Source organism: Triticum urartu, chromosome 7A, assembly GCF_056163025.1.
Source record: "Triticum urartu cultivar PI428250 chromosome 7A, HENAU_Tu73, whole genome shotgun sequence".
Taxonomy (NCBI): Eukaryota; Viridiplantae; Streptophyta; class Magnoliopsida; order Poales; family Poaceae; genus Triticum; species Triticum urartu.
In genome coordinates, this window is record NC_141879.1 from 452,212,692 (window position 1) to 452,230,365 (window position 17,674).

The following is a 17,674-nucleotide window of genomic DNA, read 5'->3' on the forward strand; positions in this document are numbered from 1 at the left end:
TGAGTGCGTCCATAACCGTTGAAAGGCGCATGGATAAAACCTTTGCAATAAGCTTAGGGATCGAGTTAATCAGACTAATCGGCCCGAAGTCTCCAACTCTTTCAGCCCCATCTTTCTTTGGCAGCAGTGCCACTAGAGCATCGTTTATGCGCTCAAAGTTTGCTCCAGATAAGCTGTGAAACTGCTGGAACATGGTCATAACATCGCCCTTGATTATGTCCCAGCAAGAGCGGTAGAAAACTCCATTAAAACCATCAGGACCCGGCGCCTTCTCGCTTGGGGAGGCAAGCACGGCAGCCCACACTTCCTCCTCCGTGAAGGGATTATCCAGCCCTACTGCCGCCACCCTTGGGAGTCCCAGCTCTTGCCAGTTCAAGGTGCAGGATCGCTGCTCTTTTGTCCCCAGGATGGAGTGGAAATGATCTTGTATAATCTCTGCCTTGTCGTCATGCTCCATTGCAAGGGTTGTGTCAGTGCGGAGATGGTGGATGAAGTTCTTCCTCTTTCACGAGTTGATCTTGGCATTGAAAAAGGACGTGTTTGCGTCGCTGGCCCGCAGCCAAGTGACCCGTGATACCTGTCTTCTTCGTGCCCGCTCCACCGCTGCAAGTCCAAGCACCCGTTGCTTAAGCAGTTTTCTGAATCTGAACTCTTGTGGCGTCAGCTGTCGCGTCTCCATGGCAATATCAAATCTGAGGATAAGCTCATTTGCCATATGGAACTGCACTTTGGCATCGCTGAAGATGGTCTTGCTCCACAGCTTGAGGTCGTTTGCCACTCTTTCCATCTTTGTTTTGATTCTGGCAAACGCGCAGGTCTGGTTTACTGGGCGGTGCCAAGCCCGTTGCACTGTTTCTCTGAAGTGGGGGAATTTGGGCCAGAATCCCTCGAACCTGAACCTTGCCCGGGTTGGGGGATTTGTCACACTAGCGAGCATCAGGGGGCAGTGATTGGAGCAGGAGGATGATGCAGCCATCAACATGTATGATGGGAAGAGGGCTTCCCACGCTGTGTTAGCGAAGAATTTGTCGATGCTAACTAACGTCGGCGACTCCCGCTCGTTACTCCACGTGAAACGCCTATTTTTGCACTTAATCTCTCTAAGAGATGCTGAATCTATAGCCCTTCTAAACCTACCCATGATTCTTCTATTAAGGTTTAGGTTGCTTTTGTCCCTAGCCTCGTAGATGACATTAAAATCGCCGTTGATTAGCCACGGGGATCCTCCGGGCGGTGCACTTCTAACCAATTCTTGCAGAAAATCCTCCTTTCTAGCATCGTCTGTTGGGCCGTAGACAGTGGTAAGGAAAAAGCACTCATTTGTGCTAAGCACGGTGACCTGGGCCATGATGCTAAATTCACCTATCGCCTGCGAAACTACTGAGATGATATTCCTATTCCAGAAGATTGCTGCGCCGCCGCAGGTTCCAATCGCTGGAAGGACAATGCAGTCCTTAAGTGTGTTGCCTCCTATATCTAACACCATCTGCCGCGACCAAATATCTATTTTGGTCTCCTGCATACACAGGATGGATGTTCTATGTGATGCCGCAATCTCACGGACCGATTCTCTCTTTGCAGACATGTTTAGACCCCTAACATTCCAGGAAACAATACTGCAGTTCGTACTACTCATGGGGCACAAGGATTTTTCTCCAGGAGCAAATCTTGACTACTAAGATTGAGATACACCACCTTACAATCAGGGCTCGCCGACGGCCACCAATAGGCCCCAACTCCCGCCGGCAGAGAAACACCACCACCATCCTAGCATTACGAAGCAATCCTAACTCGAGCCGGCTTAAGGCCGGCCGCCCCTGGAGGCTACAATGACTAAAAACATCGTACATGATCACACCTGGGCCGCCATGGCTGCTCCTTTAGGGCCAAGAAACCCTGCAGCGATGCAGAGTGCTTCTTTGTTAAGGCGGGTGAGTTTGGCGAGCCCCTCCATGTCTTTCTCTGTGAGGGGTTCCTCGAACTTCTTGACCAGCGCTGCCGCCGCCTTGGGAGTCCACTTGTCCTTGGGGCCGAGTAGACCTAGCTCGCGCACAATCCTGAGAGCCGCGCGGTTGGAGATAGGCACCTGGGAGGCGTTGCTGGCCTGCCTTGCACTCTGGCGGGTTGGCACTGAGGTAGCTCTCGATCTTGGAGGAGCAGATGGCCGCTGCGACGGCGCCTTGGCAATGACTGGTGGAGGGATGTTGGTGAAGAGGGAGCGCATTGCAGAAGGGGGGGCGCTGGCGTCGATCACCAGGTGCTGCACTTCCTGGGTCACCACATCAAGCTACACCGCAATAGAGGACGCTGGAGCTTGTGCCTGGCATGCCATGGTTGATGGGCCTCCCTGTTCTGCCACCAAAGCCGCTGCAGCATCGACTGGGGTCTTCTCCAGGGGGAACTCGGGCGGCTCCACCAGGGCCGCGGCAGCAGCAGAGTCGATCTCCTCAGCCATCCCAAGTGATGCAGCCGGCGTGACCTGGCCCCTGTCTTCCTCGAAGAAACTTGCCACCGGGTCTGGGGGGGGAGCCGGGCCACTGCAGTGACCCTGGGGACCGCCATCTTGCTCTTGCTGTGGGGCGCCGCCGCTTGCCTGCCCTTCCCTCCGGTAGGGCGCTGACGACTGGTGGGGGTGCGGCTCCGGTGGCGATGCTCCTGGGAACCCGACCCCTGCTTGGGGTCCTTGCCACGGTCGCTGCGGCCCCGCCCAAGCAGGGTGTCTTTCCACGAGCGCCGGCCGCCGTCGTCGTCTCCATCATGGCCGCGCCTGTGGCCGCCAAGAGGCAGCCCATGGCAGCCTGAGGAGGCAACTGGGGGCCTCTGGCACTGCTCCTGGCCTTGTGGCGCCGTGCCGTCCTCCACCTTCATGTACCAGGTAGCAGGGTAGACAGCCGGGAAGGGGCGGTCGTCGGCTCCCGATTCCGAAGGGGGGAGACCGCTCTGGGCTGATGAAGAAGAGCGCGGCGAGAGCGGAGTCCAATCTTCCACGAGGTCCACGTGAAGCAGCAGGTCGCGTCGCTTCACCCAGGGCGGCGGCGCGACATCGCGGCGAGAAGCCGAGCATCTCCTCTGTTCTGCCAGCCCCGCGCTTGATCATCCAGAGCGTGCGTTTGGTCGGGATGTGGGCAACATCCCAAACCCAAACACAGCAGGCAAAAGTCTTCGTGTGCCCACGCTCGAATGTGCGGCTGTCGAGGCGGTCCACGCTGCACCTGTCGCCGATGGCCTCCTCCGCACCTTCCAGGGACCAGAACTTCATCGGGAGATCTTCAATGATGACGCGGACGTCCAGCTTGAAGTTGTCGTGGGTGACGTGGTCGTCCTCGTGCCAGGCCTTGATCCTGAAGGCAGCGCCGTCCACCGTCATTGTCCCCTCTCTGATGGCGTTGTCGTGGTCCACAGGGAACTCGAAGTGGACGAAGAACTCCTCCGGGTGGTGGTATGTCACCCGTAGCAAGTGCGGCGGGATCTTGAGCAGCGCCTCCAGAGCCCGGCCCACCGCCATGGGGTTCGACGGCCGCGTCTTGTCCACCGCCGAGAGGAGCACCGCGTGATGCCTGAGGAAGAACTCCTGGTGCTCCATCGCCGGCGACGAGATGACCACCTTGTGGCTCTCCCGCGGGCGCCGAGACGGGTCGGTGAGGAAGCTGCGACGGTCCATCCCCGCCACGACGGGTGGTGGGATGGCTGGAGGAGAGGGGAAGCGCAGCCGGGAGTGCACCGCTGCCCTAGGAGGCACCGGCCCCAGCCTGCCCTTGGCCGGACCGCCCCCCCCCTCCCCGATGATTTCTCGGATTTTGTGGACACTCTCTGCCAAAATGGCCTTGACGCTTACAGATGATGCAGCGGAGCGGGTCTCTACAATCTATTCTTCGGTGTTCAGTGCTGAGGCATCGAAAACACAAGCCCTTGAACTGGCTTAAGAAGGCCTCGCGGCGTGGGTCAGCATTGAAGGGCGGCCGGTGTGGAGGCCGACGATGCGACCGGCCTGCAGCGGGAGCCAGCTGTTTCTCGCTAGCCTTCCGGCTCTTGCACGACTGATAAATCGACCAGCCACCTTCGTCGCCCGAAGAGGAACGGGCGGTGGCGGGGGAAGGCACTACTATGATGGATCTAAGCTTGCTCTGCTGAAAATGGGGTGGATCTAGAGCGACCGCTGTGTCCGCGGCTGGCCTAGCCTTGGAACTCTCGCCCCGAAGAAGAAGCCGCGGTTGCGGGTGGGTAGGCGCAGAGGACAGGGTCTGGGTCTCCGGCACCATGGATTGACCATTGGGCGAAAGGGGATCCGCCGAGGATCTCGGCGAATCCCATCCCAGGCTGCCCGATGGTGGCAGGCGGGGGGTCTGAGGTTGGGAGGGAGGGCAGGAGGACATGGGTGGCGCCGCTGCCCACGCGGACAGCGACGGAGGCTGGTGGCCGCCGCGGCCGGAGCGGCCGACGGCGTGGGGGAGGGTTGGGGTGGCGTGTCTGACCCAGTTGAGTTTGGACTAGGTATTACACCTAGATCGGATATGAACTCCTTCATCCAGACTCCTTCATTTGTTGCTTCCGAAGAAGCTATGTACTCTGCTTCACACGTACATCCTGCCACGATGCTCTGCTTGGAACTGCACCAACTTACAGCTCCACCATTCAATATAAATACGTATCCGGTTTCCGACTTAGAGTCATCCGGATCAGTTTCAAAGCTTGCATTGACGTAACCATTTATGACAAGCTCTTTGTCACCTCCATAAAATGAGAAACATATCCTTAGTACTTTTCAGGTATTTCAGGATGTTCTTGTCCGCTGTCCAGTGATCCACTCCTGGATTAGTTTGGTACCTCCCTGCTAAACTTATAGTAAGGCACACATCAGGTCTGGTACACAACATTGCATACATGATAGAACCCATGGCTGAGGCATAGGGAATGACTTTCGTTTTGTCTCTATCTTCTGCAGTGGTCGGGCATTGAGTCTGACACAACTTCACACCTTGTAACACAGGCAAGAAGCCTTTCTTTGACTGATTCATTTTGAACTTCTTCACAACTTTATCAAGGTATGTGCTTTGTGGAAGTCCAATTAAGCGTCTTGATCTATCTCTATAGATCTTGATGCCCAATATATAAGCAGCTTCACCGAGGTCTTTCATTGAAAAATTATTATTCAAGTACCCTTTTATGCTATCCAGAAATTCTGTATTATTTCCAATCAACAATATGTCATCCACATATAATATTATAAATGCCACAGAGCTCCCACTCATTTTCTTGTAAATACAGGCTTCTCCAAAAGTCTTTATAAAACCATATGCTTTGATCACACTATCAAAGCGTATATTCCAACTCCGAGAGGCTTGCACTAGTCCATAAATGGATCGCTGGAGCTTGCACACTATGTTAGCACCTTTAGGATCGACAAAACCTTCTAGTTGCATCATATACAACTCTTCTTTAAGAAATCCATTAAGAAATGCAGTTTTGACATTCATTTGTCAAATTTCATAATCATAAAATGCGGCAATTGCTAACATGATTCGGATAGACTTAAGCATTGCTACGGGTGAGAAGGTCTCATCGTAGTCAACTCCTTAAACTTGTCAAAAACCTTTCGCAACAAGTCGAGCTTTGTAGACAGTAACATTAACGTTAGTGTCAGTCTTCTTCTTGAAGATCCACTTATTCTCTATGGCTTGCCGATCATCGGGCAAGTCAACCAAAGTCCACACTTTGTTCTCATACATGGATCCCATCTCAGATTTCATGGCCTCAAGCCATTTCGTGGAATCTGGGCTCATCATCGCTTCTTCATAGTTCGTAGGTTCATCATGGTCTAGTAACATGACCTCCAGAACAGGATTACCATACCATTCTGGTGCGGACCGTACTCTGGTTGACCTACGAGGTTCGGTAGTAACTTGATTTGAAGTTTCATGATCATCATCATTAGCTTCCTCACTAATTGGTGTAGGAATCACTAGAACTAATTTCTGTGATGAACTACTTTCCAAATCGGGAGAAGGTACAATTACCTCATCAAGTTCTACTTTCCTTCCACTCACTTCCTTTGAGCGAAATTCCTTCTCTAGAAAGGATCCATTCTTAGCAACGAATATATTACCTTTGGATCTGTGATAGAAGTTGTACCCAACAGTTTCCTTTGGGTACCCTATGAAGACACATTTCTCCGATTTGGGTTCGAGCTTATTAGGTTGAAGCTTTTTCACATAAGTATCGCAGCCCCAAACTTTAAGAAACAACAGCTTAGGTTTCTTGCCAAACTATAGTTCATATGGTGTCGTCTCAATGGATTTAGATGGTGCCCTATTTAGTGTGAATGCAGCCGTCTCTAAAGCAAAACCCCAAAACGATAGTGGTAAATCGGTAAGAGACATCATAGATCGCACCATATCTAATAAAGTACGGTTACGACGTTCGGACACACCATTACGCTGTAGTGTTCCAGGTGGCGTGAGTTGCAAAACTATTCCACATTGTTTTAAATGAAGACCAAACTCATAACTCAAATATTCACCTCCATGATTAGATCGTAGAAACTTTATTTTCTTGTTATGATGATTTTCCACTTCACTCTAAAATTCTTTGAACTTTTCAAATGTTTTAGACTTATGTTTCATTAAGTAGATATACCCATATCTTCTCAAATTATCTGTGAAGGTCAGAAAATAACGATACCCGCTGCGAGCCTCAACACTCATCGGACCGCATACATCAGTATGTACTATTTCCAATAAGTCAGTGGCTCGCTCCATTGTTCCGGAAACAAGAGTCTTAGTCATCTTGCCCATGAGGCATGGTTTGCAAGTATCAAGTGATTCTAAAAGCCCATCAACATGGAGTTTCTTCATGCGCTTTACACCAATACGACCTAAACGGCAGTGCCACAAATAAGTTGCACTATCATTATTAACTTTGCATCTTTTGGCTTCAATATAATGAATATGTGTATCACTACGATCGAGATTCAACAAAAATAGACCACTCATCAAGGGTGCATGACCATAAAAGATATTACTCATATAAATAGAACGACCATTATTCTCCGATTTAAATGAATAACCGTCTCGCATCAAACAAGATCCAGATATAATGTTCATGCTCACCGCTGGCACCAAATAACAGTTATTCAGGTCTAAAACTAATCCTGAAGGTAGATGTAGAGGTAGAGTGCCGATGGCGATCACATCAACCTTGGAACCATTTCTGACGTGCATCGTCACCTCGTCCTTAGCCAATCTTCATTTAATCCGTAGCCCCTGTTTCAAGTTGCAAACATGAGCAACAGAACCAGTATCAAATACCCAGGCGCTACTACGAGAATTAGTAAGGTACACATCAATAACATTTATAACAAATATACCTTTCACTTTGCCATCCTTCTTATCCGCCAAATACTTGGGACAGTTCCGCTTCCAATGACCAGTCCCTTTGAAGTAGAAACACTCAGTTTCAGGCTTAGGTCTAGAATTGGGCTTCTTCCCGGGAGCAGCAACTTTCTTGCTATTCTTCTTGAAGTTCCCCTTGTTCCCTTTGCCCTTTTTCTTTAAACTAGTGGTCTTGTTAACCATCAACACTTGATGCTCCTTCTTGATTTCTACCTCCACAGCCTTTAGCATTGCGAAGATATCAGGAATTGTCTTTTCCATACCTTGCATATTATAGTTCATCACGAAGCCTTTATAGCTTGGTGGCAGTGATTGAAGAACTATGTCAATGACACTATCATCAGGAAGATTAACTCCTAGCTGAGTCAAGTGATTATGGTACCCAGACATCCTAAGTATGTGTTCACTGACAGAACTATTCTCCTCCATTTTGAAGTTGTAGAACTTGTTGGAGACTTCATATCTCTCAACTCGGGCATTTGCTTGAAATATTAATTTCAACTCCCAGAACATCTCATATGCTCCATGACATTCAAAACGTATTTGAAGTCCCGATTCTAAGCCATAAAGCATGGCACACTAAACTATCAAGTAGTCATCAGCTTTAGCCTGCCAGACGTTCATAACGTCCGAAGTTGCTCCTACAGCGGGTCTTGCACCTAGCGGTGCTGCGGTGCTTCCAGGACATAATTCTTTTGTGCAGCAATGAGGATAATCCTCAAGTTATGGACCCAGTCCGTGTAGTTGCTACCATCATATTTCAACTTAGCTTTCTCTAGGAACACATTAAAATTCAAGGGAATGGTAGCACGGGCCATTGATCTACAAGAACATAGATATGCAAAAACTATGAGGACTAAGTTCATGATAAATTAAAGTTCAATTAATCATATTACTTAAGAACTCCCACTTAGATAGACATCCCTCTAGTCATCTAAATGATCACGTGATCCATATCAACTAAACCATGTCTGATCATCACGTGAGATGGAGTAGTTTTCAATGGTGAACATCTCTATGTTGATCATATCTACTATATGATTCATGTTAGATCTTTTGATCTCAGTGTTCCAAGGCCATATCTGCATATGCTAGGCTCGTCAAGTTTAACCCGAGTATTCTCCACGTGCAAAACTGGTGTTACAGCATATCTCTCTCAAGGTAGTTTTGGTGATTGATGACAACATGTTTGCGGACTCATCTTGTGCATTGAATTATTCACAGATTCTCCCCTGGCACGAGACGCTTTCTTCCCCTCGGAGTGTATTTCAAGATGGTGTAGCTCTTTCGTTTCTTTCTCGGTGGACTAGTCGCATAGAGGGCACCGTACTATCAAGAGGGGGTCTGCTGGGGTTTTTCATGGGTGGAATCATCATGTACACATCAGCTTCTCACCCTCCGAGCTTTTCCTGTCCATTGAAGAGATCTCTCCTCTCTTTCTTGTTCTGTCTGGGTCTAAGCGGCAGTACCGCGCGCCCAGCGGTAGTACCACTGAGAAGCCACAAGCGGCAGTACCGCTTCGCAGCGGTAGTACCGCTGTGGCTCCACAGCAGTAGTACCGCTGGGGGCCTGGCACATCCGCCGTGTCCTCAGCATATTTGAGAGATCCCTTCTCTCTCTCGTGAAGGGTCACAAGCGGCAGTACCGCTCCACAGCGGTACTACCACCCTTGACCCCATTGCCATAGTACCGCTGGGTAGTCTGGCTCCTACCGCCTCGATTCGAGAGGTATTTTTCTCGTGTCGGGTTTTGCGGCACTAGTCATGGTTGTAGTGGCGGTAGTACCGTTCCAGGAGCGGTAGTACCGCCCTACCACCGCGGTAGTACCGCATTTGGGTCCGTTCCCTACTAAGTCTCCTCAGCGCGGCAGTACCGCTGGTTGGCGCGGCAGTACCGTCGCATGGCGGTAGTACCGCCCCCTCTCAGCGGTAGTACCGCCCTGTGCGGGGCTGGTTGGTGGGGGGCAACGGGATTGTTGCCCCCACTATAAAAGGGAGTCCCCTTCTTCCTTCTCACTTACCTCTTCCTCCCCCAAGCTCCATTTATTGCTCAAGCTCCATTAAATACTCCAAGCTTCATTTCCGCCCGATCTATCTCTCTAGCCAATCAAATTTGTTGATTTGCTCGGGAGTGGTTGAGAAGGCCCCGATCTACACTTCCACCAAGGGATTTTCGATTCCCCCACTCATCCCTAGCGGATCTTGTTACTCTTGGGTGTTTGAGCACCCTAGACGGTTGAGGTCACCTCGGAGCCATATTCCATTGTGGTGAAGCTTCGTGGTCTTGTTGGGAGCCTCCGATTAAGTTGTGGAGATTGCCCCAACCTTGTTTGTAAAGGTTCGGTCGCCGCCTTCAAGGGCACCAATATTGGAATCACGGCATCTCGCATTGTGTGAGGGCGTGAGGAGAATACGGTGGCCCTAGTGGCTTCTTGGGGAGCATTGTGCCTCCACACCGCTCCAACGGAGACGTACTTCCCCTCAAAAGGAAGGAACTTCGGTAACACATCCTCGTCTCCACCGGATCCACTCTTGGTTATCTCTTATCTTTACTTGTGCAAGCTCTTTATTGTTTCTACCCTTGCTTGCTTGTATGCTTGTTGATATTGCATCATATAGGTTGCTCACCTAGTTGCACATCTAGACAACCTACTTTGATGCAAAGTTTAATTTGGTAAAGAAAAGCTAAAAATTGGTAGTTGCCTATTCACCCCCCCTCTAGTCAACCATATCGATCCTTTCAATTGGTATCAGAGCATCATCTCTTTATTATGGACTTTACCGTCCAAAGAGTATGGTTGATACCATAGACGGTGTGGATCCGATCTCGTCTACGGGAGATGGGGGAACTTTGGTCTCTCGTGAGGAGTTTAATGTGGCCTTGGAGACATTGAAAACCTCCATGACGACCGAAGTTGAAAGCTTGTTTACTAAATTTCTTGAGGGGCTTAAACTTTCCACCGCACCGTTGAAAGTGGGTGATCCCGCCAACAAGGTGTCGGATGCTATCCCCGACAACGGGGAAGCTAGTAGTGAAAAGGCTCCTTCTTCTAGTGGCAAGAATGGCACCGGCATCTTTGCCCATGTGGAGCCACCACTTGTTTATGGTGGACCGATTCCTTCCACTCATTTGAATCATGCCGGTCCTCCCCTAAGATTGTGAAAAATGAGGATTTTGATTCTTGGGTTTACCACTTTAAACGTCATTTAAATCATGTGAACACTAACCTTTGGAGAATCATTGAAGAAGGTTTCTATCCACATGATCCAAGCAACTTCACTCCTCGAGAAGCCGCGGACAATCAATTCAATGAGAATGCTCTCTTCATCATTCAAGATGCAATTCCACCCGAAGACCTACCTCATCTTCGTCCCTTCGCCTTGGCCAAAGATGCATGGCATTGTGTCGTGTCTCTCTACCGGGGATGCGCAAGCATTCAACGGTCCAACTATGAAGTGGTACAATATGAGGCCGATGAGTTTGCAATGAAGGAAGATGAAGAACCTCGTGAGCTTTATCGGAGAGTAACCAAACTCGCGGTCTCACTACGAGATCACAGGAGCAAGGACACGGATGACAATTGGATCAAGCGCAAATTCCTCAAGGCAATGATGCCCTACCACAAGGCCATGTCCTCCGTCATTCGTCAAAGACCGGACTTCCACACTTTGACCTCAAGCGAAGTGTTGGATGAGTTTGTGGCCATGAACATTTTGGACAAGACCGCCGACAATGCGGTGCTCCGTTCTCAACGGGCAAAGAAGCCTAACCTTGCATTGAAGGCCAAGCTCACCGTGGAAGAAGAAGGAGAGGAAGAAGAGGAGAGCAACCCCGAAGATACGAAGTATGCATATCATGAACACATGGCACTTGCTTCAAGGCAATTTTGGAGCAAGAAAAACTCGAGGCCCAACTTTATCAAAAACAACTCGAGTGGCACAAGGGGCAAGCAACGTGTAAGAACTTGCTACAATTGCGGCAACGTGAATCATTTCGTTGCGGAATGCCCGTATGAGAAGAGGGAAGACAATGGTGGCAAACTCATCCGAAAGGACAAGGCCAAGTCGTTCCCCAACAAGAACAACTTCATCAAGAAGACTCCTCCCAAGGCTTTGGTTGTGCAAGAAGAGTACAATGAGGATGATGACAATGATGAAGATGATGAGTCGGTTGCCATGGCCTCCATTGCCATTGCAACAATGTCACGGGTGTCTCTCTTCAACTCACCCAATGAGAGCATCACCGCCAAGTGCCTCATGGCTAAAGCCACCAACAAGGTAACCTCCAACATCAAAACTACCATCATTAATCATCCTTCCCCAACGGATAGCATTAATGAACTTGAGGGAGCTAATGTGGAGGCTAACGAGTTTGAGGCTTTTATGGGCAAACTCAAGGGAAAATCCAAGAAGCACTTTGTTGCTCTCTTGGAACAACTTGGTGAGGCCAATGACATGATCAAGGCTCATGAAGACACCATCTCTAAGATGGAAGGGCATAGTCGTGACTATGCCGATGAGATTTCGGATCTTTCCAATTCTCTTGAGGAAGAGCGTGGTCTTCGTTTGGCTCTTGAGGAGTCACACAACGTTGATCATGCTAAGTTAAAGAAAGATTATGATCATGCCCTCATTGTTTCTCGTGTGCTAAATTCCGAGAAGGCCAAACTCGGGGTTGATCTTGCTAGACTCAAAGAGGAGTTTGATATACTTGACAAGGCCCACAAGGCCTTGAAGGGTATTCACGCTAGTCTCAAGGAGTCTCATGATCAACTCCAAGTGAAGCTAACTAAGGAGAAAGCAACTTCTCCTCATATGGTTTTAATTGATAATGCAAATGCTACTAACCCGTGTTGTGAGCATATACATCTTGTTGAGGAAAATGCTAAGTTGAAGGAGAAACTTGAGAGAGGTCTTGCGACTTGCATACAAGGCAAGAAGAACCTCAACGATCTCTTGATCAACCAAAAGGGAGGTGTGGCCAAGGAAGGGGTTGGGTACGTGCCCGACTCCAAGAACAAGAAGAAGAATGACAAGACCAAACGACCTCCTCCCCTCATGCAAACCTTTGTGAGGGAGGGAGAGAGTGCCCCCGAGGAGAAGAAGAAGAAAAATGTCAAGAAGGGCAATGTCACCCCTCCCAACAAAGTCGGCGATTTTAATCCTTCTTATGTGTTATGCCGTGCAAGTGATGGGCATGTTTATGCCAAATTTGTTGGTTCTCTTCATGAGTATATTGAATGGTCTATTTGGGTTCCTAAGACCCTTGTTACTAACATCAAAGGACCCATCACAAAATGGGTACCTAAAACCAAGCATTGATCTCTTGTAAGTGTTTGCTTCTGGTGGTGGATCATGGTTGCTCGATAGCGGAGCTACAAATCATATGACCGGAAGCAAGGACTTGGTGGTGGACGTGCACAAAGTTCCATCTATGCCCACCAATGTCGAGTGGGGTGACGCCTCATCCTCTAAGGTATTGGGACTTGGCAAGGTGGTCATCTCTCATGATCTCATGATCGAGAAGGTCATGCTTGTTGAATCCCTTGCATACAATTTACTTTCTGTTCGTCAACTTGCAATCATGGGCTTTGCCACTTTCTTTGATATCGATACCGTGGCCCTCTTGTGGAGCAAGACTCTTAAAGTAGCCTTTGTTGGGCATGTCGAGAACGGTCTATATGTGATTAACTTTTCGGAGCGACCCACTAAGACCGCGACATGCCTAATGGCTAAAGTTGATGTGGGATGGCTTTGGCATCGCCGTTTAGCCCATGTCAATATGAGATCTTTGCAAAGTCTTCTCAAGGGGGGCCATGTCCGTGGACTAACGGATGTTAGTTTTGTTAAAGATCGTGCTTGCAGTGCCTGTATCGAAGGGAAGCTACATGAGAAGGATCACCCTCCCACGACTATCATTTATTCAAAGAGGCCCTTGGAGCTCCTTCACATGGATCTTTTTGGGCCCCCATCCTTCGATAGTCTTGGAGGTAGGAAGTATTGCTTGGTGATTGTGGATGACTACTCAAGGTACACATGGGTGTATTTCTTCAAGAGGAAGAGCGAGACCCAACAAACCGTCATTGACTTTGCAAATGAAGCACAACGTCAACACAATGCAAAGATCTTGACAATAAGAAGTGACAACGGCACCAAGTTCAAGAACTACACCTTGGATGAATTTCTTAGTGATGATGGAATCAAGCATCAATATTCCGCACCATACACCCCTCAACAAAACGGTGTTGCGGAGAGGAAGAACCGGACGTTGATGGATGCGGCAAGGACCATGATGGCGAAGTTCAAGTCTCCATACAACTTTTGGGCCGAAGCCATCAACACCGCGTGTCATGCATCCAATCGGCTCTACCTCCGTAAGGGCTTGAACAAGAACCCATATGAGATACTCACCGGCAACAAGCCCAACCACAAGTACTTCCGGGTATTCGGGTGTAAGTGTTTCATTCTCAAGAAAGGTGTTCGGTTGTCTAAATTTGAGGCTAGAGCTTATGAGGGCATATTCATTGGTTATGCTACAAACTCTCATGCTTACCGTGTCCTCAATAAATCCACGGGACTTATTGAGGAGACGTGTAACATGGAGTTTGATGAGAATAACGGCTCCCAAGTGGAGCAAAGTGGCACTTGTGATGTAGGTGATGAAATTCCTCCTCAAGCCATAAGAAGAATGGGTGTTGGTTTCATCCTACCCATTGAGGAACCCCTTGTGGCCGAAGGAGAAGGACAATGCTCCACTCAAGTGGAGCCATCACCAACCCAAGGCCCACACGCTTCCGAAGAACAAAGTGAAGGCCCTCAACCTCATGAACAAGACCAAGGGCAAGATCATACTCAAGACGGTGTTGACACACCAAGTGATGCCCAAGGTCAAGTTCTCTCCCCCGAGCAAGTTCAAGATCAAGAACAAGCTCATGACGGCGCTCAAGATGATCAAGTAACCGCTCCTCAACTCACCACCGAGGAGGAATTAGAGCGTCGTGCCGCCAAGGTTGCTTCCAAGCTCTCCACCAAGGATCATCTCATGACGAATGTGCTTGGAAGCTTAAGAAAGGGGGTAAGCACTTGTAGACAATTAGCAAATTATTGTGAGCATCACGCGTTTGTCTCTTGTGTGGAACCCCACAAGGTCTATGAGGCAAAAGGAAGGAACTTCGGTAACACATCCTCGTCTCCGCCGGATCCACTCTTGGTTATCTCTTATCTTTACTTGTGCAAGCTCTTTATTGTTTCTACCCTTGCTTGCTTGTATGCTTGTTGATATTGCATCATATAGGTTGCTCACCTAGTTGCACATCTAGACAACCTACTTTGATGCAAAGTTTTATTTGGTACAGAAAAGCTAAAAATTGGTAGTTGCCTATTCACCCCCCCCTCTAGTCAACCATATCGATCCTTTCAACTGGCTTGCACCCATTGTATGTGAACGTAGAGCTTATCACACCCGATCATCACATGGTGTCTCGGCACGACGAACTGTTGCAACATTGCATACTCAGGGAGAACACTTATACCTTGAAATTTAGTGAGGGATCATCTTATAATGCTACCGTCGTACTAAGAAAAATAAGATGCATAAAAGATAAACTTCACATGCAATCAAAAAATGTGACATGATATGGCCATCATCATCTTGTGCCTTTGATCTCCATCACCAAAGCACCATCATGATCTCCATCGTCACCGGCTTGACACCTTGATCTTCACCATAGCATCGTTGTTGTCTCGCCAACTATTGCTTCTACGACTATTGCTACCACTTAGTGATAAAGTAAAGCATTTACATGGCGATTGCATTTCACACAATAAAGCGACAACCATAAGGCTCCTGCCAGTTGCCGATAACTTTTACAAAACATGATCATCTCATACAACAATTTATATCTCATCACGTCTCGACCATATCACATCACAACATGCCCTACAAAAACAAGTTAGACATCCTCTACTTTGTTGTTGCAAGTTTTACGTGGCTGCTATGGGCCTCTAGCAAGAACCGTTCTTACCTACGCATCAAAACCACAACGATTTTTTGTCAAGTGTGTTGTTTTAACCTTCAACAAGGACCGGCTGTAGTCAAATTCGATTCAACTAAAGTTGGAGAAACAGACACCCGCCAACCACCTGTGTGCAAGGCACGTCGGTAGAACTAGTCTCATGAACGTGGTCATGTAATGTTGGTCCGGGCCGCTTCATTCAACAATACCACCGAATCAAAATAAGATGTTGGTGGTAAGCAGTATGACTATTATCGCCCACAACTCATTGTGTTCTACTCATGCATATCATCTATGCATAGACCTGGATTGGATACCACTGTTGGGGAACGTAGCATGCAATTTCAAAAAAAACATACGATGACGCAAGATCTATCTAGGAGATGCATAGCAATGATAGGGGGAGAGTGTGTCACGTACCATTGTAGACCGAAAGCGGAAGCGTTAGGTTAACGCGGTTGATATAGTTGAGTGTCTTCACGATCCAACCGATCTTAGTACCGAACGAACGACACCTCCGTGTTTAGCACATGTTCAGCTTGATGACGTCCCTTGAACTCTTGATCCAGCAGAGGGTCGAGGGAGAGTTCCATTAGCATGACGGCGTGGTGACAGTGATGGTGATGTGATCCGCGCAGGGATTCGCCTAAGCACTACGACGGTATGACCGGAGGAGTAAACTGTGGAGGGGGGCACCGCACACGTCTAAGAGAACAATTGATGTGCTTTAGGGTGCCCCCCACCCCCGTATATATAGGAGGGGAGGAGGAGGCGGTCGGACAGGAGGGGGCGCGCCATGGGGGGAGTCCTACTAGGATTCCACTCCTAGTAGGATTTGGCCCCCCCCTTTCTTCCATCGAAGGGAAAAGGAAGGAGAGGGAGAGGAAAGGGGGCCGCGCCCCCTCCTCCTTGTCCTATTCGGACTCCCTAGGAGGGGGCACGCTCCCCCCCCCCCGCGGGCTTTCCTCTCTCTCCCTTAGGCCCATGTAGGCCCAACACTTCCCCGGGGGGTTTCGATAACCCCTCGGTACTCCGGTAAAATACCTGAATCACTCGGAACCATTCTGATGTCTGAGTACTACCTTCAAATATATGAATATTTACCTCTCAACCATTTCAAGACTCCTCGGCATGTCCGTGATCTCATCCTGGACTCCGAACAAACTTCGGTCACCAAAACACATAACTCATAATATAAATGGTCATCAAACGTTAAGCGTGCGGACCCTACGGGTTCGAGAACTATGTAGATATGACCGAGACACATCTCTGGTCAATAACCAATAGCGGAACGTAGATGCTCATATTGGTTCCTACATATTATACGAAGATCTTTATCGGTCAAACCGCAATAACAACATACGTTATTCCCTTTGTCATCGGTATGTTACTTGCCCGAGATTCGATCGTCGGTATCATCATACCTAGTTCAATCACATTACCAGCAAGTCTCTTTACTCGTTTCGTAGTGCAGCATCTCATAACTAACTCATTAGTCAGATTGCTTGCAAGGCTTATAGTGATGTGCATTGCCGAGAGGGCCTAGAGATACCTCTCCGATACTCGGAGTGACAAATCCTAATCTTGATCTATGCCAACCCAACAAACACCTTCGGAGACACCTGTAGAGCATCTTTAAATCACCCAGTTACGTTGTGACATTTGATAGCACACAAGGTGTTCATACGGTATTCGGGAGTTGCATAATCTCATAGTCAGAGGAATATGTATAAGTCATGAAGAAAGCAATAGCAATAAAACTTAACGATGATTATGCTAAGCTAACGGATGGGTCTTGTCCATCAAATCATTCTCTAATGATGTGATCCCATTCATCAAATGACAACATATGCCTATGGTCAGGAAACTTTAACCATCTTTGATTACCGAGCTAGTCAAGTAGAGGCATACTAGGGACACTCTGTTGTGTCTATGTATTCACACATGTACTAAGTTTTTGGTTAATACAATTCTAAAATGAATAATAAACATTTATCATGATATAAGGAAATATAAATAACAACTTTATTATTGCCTCCAGGGCATATTTCCTTCAAATTCCACATACTCAACTATCATTTAGTCTTCCACAATTGCTAACACTCACGTGATATTTATGGGTTCAAAGGTTTAATCGGATACAGAGAAAGATAGGGGCTTATAGTTTCGCCTCCCAACCTTTTACCTCAAGGGTAATGTCAACAATAATACTTTATGAAAACCTACATCGGTACATCCGAGTGGATATATATCCGGATTTATCCAACACATA

The 17,674-nt window shown here is 48.3% G+C and overlaps 1 protein-coding gene across 1 annotated transcript; it reads right to left on the minus strand.

Moving 5' to 3' along the window:
• Positions 1-505: 505 nt before the first annotated feature.
• On the minus strand, positions 506-1,636 carry LOC147959912 (uncharacterized). The gene has a single exon (XM_087533035.1). The coding sequence runs from the start codon at positions 1,634-1,636 to the stop codon at positions 506-508; it is 1,131 nt and encodes a 376-aa protein (XP_087389161.1).
• Between the last annotated feature and the right edge of the window lie 16,038 nt (positions 1,637-17,674).

Bases quoted from the DNA above. Each gene is read 5' to 3' on its own strand.
- LOC147959912 (XM_087533035.1), bottom strand. From the start codon at position 1,636: ATGAGTAGTACGAACTGCAGTATTGTTTCCTGGAATGTTAGGGGTCTA.